The 4,856-nt window shown below is 40.3% G+C and overlaps 1 protein-coding gene across 1 annotated transcript in view; it reads right to left on the reverse strand.

The window, feature by feature from the left end:
* Nucleotides 1–2,816: 2,816 nt before the first annotated feature.
* Nucleotides 2,817–4,856, reverse strand: part of wdr61 (WD repeat domain 61) — a 13,122-nt gene continuing 11,082 nt past the window's right edge. Inside the window, exon 10 of the mRNA XM_015398422.1 lies at nucleotides 2,817–2,998. Coding sequence (XP_015253908.1) covers nucleotides 2,909–2,998 — 90 coding nt within the window. The 3' untranslated portion in view covers nucleotides 2,817–2,908. The remainder of the gene's footprint in view (nucleotides 2,999–4,856) is intronic.

Consider the following 4,856-nt stretch of genomic DNA (forward strand, 5'->3'; position numbering starts at 1 on the left):
GCAACCACTCGTCCTGTCGCTGCAGGTGAAAAACACCCTAATAGCATGATGCTGCCGCCACCATGTTTCACTGTTGGGATTTTATTTAGCAGGTGATGAGCAGTGCCCGGTTTTCTCCTCACATACCCCTTAGAATTTACGCCCCTCTGCTATAAAGCCCTGACTGGTGGAGGGCTGCAGTGATAGTTGACTGTGAAACATTCTCCCATCTCCCTATTGCATCTCTGGAGCTCAGTCACAGAGATCTTTGGGTTCTTCTTTACCTCTCTCATCAAGGCTCTTCTCCCATGATTGCTCAGTTTGGCCAGATGACCAGGTCTAGGAAGAGTTCTGGTCGTCCCAAATTTCTTCCTTTTGAGGATTATGGAGGCCACTGTGCTCTTAGGAACCTTGAGGGCTGCAGAAATTATTTTGTAACCTTGGCCAGATCTGTGCACTGACACAATTCTGCCTCTGAGCTCCTTGGGCAGTTCCTTCAACCTCATGATTCTCGTTTGCTCTGACATGTACTGTGAGCTGGAAGGTATGAAATAGACAGGTGTGTTCCTTTTCTAATCAAGTCCGATCAGTTTATTTAAACACGGCTGGACTCAAATGATGGGGCAGAACCATCTCAAGGAGGATCAGAACAAATGGACGGCATGTGAGTTTAATGTGCCACAGCAAAGGGTCTGAATACTTATGACCGTTTGATATTTCAGTTTTTCTTTTAATAAATTTGCAAAAATTTCTACATTTCTGTTTTTTTCTGTCAAGATTGGGTGCTGAGTGTACATTAATGATAAATAAAATAAACTTTTTTGATTTTAGCAAATGGCTGCAATGAAACAAAGATTGAAACTTTTAAAGGGGTCTGAATACTTTCTGCACCCATTCTATTCCATTTTCCTGGAAAGATGCCAAGGAGCAATGTTTAAAAGCGTTATTTAACAGCTTCCAGTAGAAGGTGCTGTATCCAGTATCTTAATGGAAAGCTTAGCATGCATTTTTATTTAGTTTCATTTAGAAAAAAGATGCTTGTGAAGCAGCAGTTTTAATGAATTTATAAGTTGTGGACTGAAATATTTCAAGTCTTTTATTGTCTTAATACTGATGATTTGGCATACAGCTCATGAAAACCCAAAATTCCTATCTCATAAAATTAGCCTATTTCATCGGACCAATAAAAGAAAAGTGTTCTTAATACAAAAAACTCAACCTTCAATAATTATGCACAGTTATGCACTCAATACTTGTTCGGGAATCCTTTTGCAGAAAAGACTGTTTCAATGCCAATGCGGTGTGGCATGGAGGCAATCAGACTGTGGCTCTGCTGAGGTGTTATGGTGGCAACAAATTAACTCTAAACACCTACAAAAGATTCCTGAGGCCTTTAAAACTGGTTCATCACTCAAAACCCCAATCATGGGTCAGACTGCTGTCCAGAAGGCCATCATTGAAATCCTCAAGCAAGAGGGAATGACACAGAAATATATTTCTGAATGAATGGGCTGTTCCCAGAGTGCTGCATCAAGGCACCTCAGTGGGAAGTCTGTGGGAAGGAAAAAGTGTGGCAGAAAACGCTGCACAACGAGAAGAGGTGAGCGGACCCTGAGGAAGATTGTGGAGAAGGGCCGATTCCAGACCTTGGGGGACCTGTGGAAGCAGTGGACTGAGTCTGGAGTAGAAACATCCAGAGTCACAGTGCACAGGCGTGTGCAGGAAATGGGCTACAGGTGCCGCATTCCCCAGGTCAGGCCACTTTAGAACCAGAAACAGCAGCAGAGGCGCCTGACCTGGGCTACAGGGAAGCAGCACTGGACTGAGTCTGGAGTAGAAACATCCAGAGCCACCGTGAACAGGAAATGGGCTACAGGTGCCTCATTCCCCAGGTCAAACCAATTTTGAACCAGAAACAGCGGCAGACGCGTCTGACCTGGGCTACAGAGAAGCAGCACTGGACTGTTGCTCAGTTCTGCAGGTCATTTGGAAATCAAGGTGCCAGAGTCTGGAGAAAGACTAGAGGAAATGCCAGAAGTCCAGTGTCAAGTCCCCACAGTCAGTGATGGTCTGGGGCGCCATGTCAGCTGCTGGTGTTGGTCCACTGGGTTTTATCAAGGGAAGGGTCAATGCAGCTATCAGGAGCAATTCATGCTTCCATCTGCTGAAAAGCTTTATGGAGATGATTTCATTTTTCAGCACCACCTGGCAGCTGCTCACAGAGCCAAAACCACTTGTAAATGGTTCACTGACCATGGTATCACTGTGCTCAATTGGCCTGAACCCCATAGAGAATCTGTGGGATATGGTGAAGAGAAAGTTGAGAGAAGCAAAACCCAACACTGTGGATGAGCTAAAGGCTAAACGCTATGGAAGCATCCTGGGCCTCCATAACACCTCAGCAGTGCCACAGGCTGATTGCCTTCATGCCACGCCGCATTGAAGCAGTCATTTCTGCAAAAGGATTCCTGACCAAGTATTGAGTGCATAACTGTACCTAATTATTGAAGGTTGACTTTTTTGAATTAGGAACACTTTTCTTTCATTGGTCCGATGAAATAGGCTAATTTTATGAGATAGGAATTTTGGGTTTTCATGAGCTTTGTCAAAATCATCTGTATTAAGCCCAAAAACGACCTGATATATTTCAGTTAGTGTGCAATGGATCTAAAATACATGAATGTTTAAGTTTTATCATTACATTATGAAAAATAATGAACTTTATCACAAAATTCTAATAATTTGAGAAGGACCTGTATAGCTCTAGTATAAAGATTAAAAAAAAAATGTAAATCACCAAATTCTAGGGTAAACCAATAAAAGAAAGGCAACAGATGTAACAAAAAGTCATTTATTTCAGTGCAAAACAATCTAACACTTTCGCTCCCCCTGGTGTATCTATTGGAAACCGTCGTCTGAATATTCTTCGTCACAGAGGACAGTCGTAGATGTGGATGGCGCGATCATCTCCGGCTGAGACGATCTTGGAGCCGTTGCTGTTGTATTTGACACACCACACCTGAGAAGCAGAGTTTTTATAAGTTACAAACAACTAAGACCTCCTGAGTGCAAGAGAAAGTTTTCCACTGATCTTATCCCAAATTAGATGATGGATCAAAGTAGAATAGTTTTTTTGGTTAAGCAGTAATGAAACATTGTGCACCAGAACCCAGCAGATGATCAGATTCAGTCTCTTGGGATCTATGCTACTTAAGCGCTGCAGAAGAACTGATCCAACTTTCTGCAGGAGTCTTGACCGTGGCATTAACCATGGCCCCACAATAATCAACAGTATAACCATAGTATTGCACTAAAACTATTCACACCCTCAGTAGTGCATCTTACAGACTTAAATGCAGCCATTAATGTTATCTTAGACTTGATTGGCTTTGTTCAAAATGTAAATAGTTCCACTCATTCTCATCTTCACACTTTAGACCTTCTGCTGACTCATGGCATTGAATCAGAATATAGAACAATATTTTCTCACAAACCTGTCCTCGCCGATCACTTTTAATAACCTTTAAGATTACTTTAAGAGAGTTCTCCTCCCCCAAAAGCTTTAATTTATCATTTTCAGATAATGCAGAGAGAGATTTAAAAAAAATCAGTTTCCCTTTTATCTCCTCTGCATCACTGAGCAATGCTGCAGAGGGCAGCAATTTAATTTATTCTTCATAAATTGATAATTTTGTTGTTGGGGTAACTAGTTCTCTGCATACTGCCTTGAACAACGTAGCCACTTTGAAAAAGAAAAACTTAACTGAAGGCTGGCTTCTTGGTTTAATACAGAGCTGTGCACTGAAGCAAAATGCTTGAAAACTGGAGAGAAAATGACACCATACATGTTTACAGGAATCCCACCCACAGCCATAATTCTGCAGTAATGATTTTATGGGGTTCTTTATAAATAAGATTGGTTCTATTAAAAATAAGATCACTAGTACTCTTCTAAATATGATTTGTTTATCTCTGGAAGGTAACTATAGAATCTAAACCGGGTTAACACTGCTTTGATCGAGTTAACTTTCAGAGTTAGACAAACTATTATCTTGTATGTTAGATCCAGTTCCAACCAGGTTATTTCAGGAAATATTCTGTCTTAATTCATACTCCATTTTAGTTGTGACTAATTCATTCCTGTTACAGGGATATGTACTTTAAGGCTTTTAAGGTAGCTGTAATTAAAGAAATCATCTCTTGACCCAGATGACTTGGTCAATTATAGACCTATATCAAATCTTCCTGTTTTATCTAAAATTCTTGAGAAAGTACTTTGCCAAACAGGTGTGCGATCACTTACACCATAATGAACTTTTTGAAGAGTTTCAGTCTGGCTTTAGAGCTCATCATAGCACTGAAAGAGCTCTGGTGAAAGTCACTAATGATATTCTCATGGCCTCAGATAATGGACTTGTATCTGTGCTCGTCCTGTTGGATCTCAGTGCTGCATTTAAAACAGTTGATACTATTATTCTTTTAAAAAAAGACTAGAACATTTTGTAGAAATGAAGGGAACAGCACTAGGCTGGTTTAGATCTTATTTTTCTCACAGATTTCAGGTTGTACATGATAATGATAAATCTTCCTCATGTTCCAGGTTTGCCTGTGGACTAGGACAGGTTATGCAGATGATAATCAGCTATATCTGTCTATGAATCCAGATCAAGCTAACCCACAACATACACTACAGGCATGTCTTGTCACAAAAAACTGAAACACTCAACTTTTTGCCTCTGAATGCAGACAAAACGGAAGCTAGAGTCTTTGGATCAGTCTTTGAAAATTAAGCTGATTAGTCAGTCACTTCATTTGGATGGGATTAATTTGGGGTTTATATATATATATATATATATATATATATATATATATATATA

The sequence above is a fragment of the Cyprinodon variegatus genome, unplaced genomic scaffold (assembly GCF_000732505.1).
Source record: "Cyprinodon variegatus isolate N-32 unplaced genomic scaffold, C_variegatus-1.0 Scaffold934, whole genome shotgun sequence".
Lineage (NCBI taxonomy): Eukaryota > Metazoa > Chordata > Actinopteri > Cyprinodontiformes > Cyprinodontidae > Cyprinodon > Cyprinodon variegatus.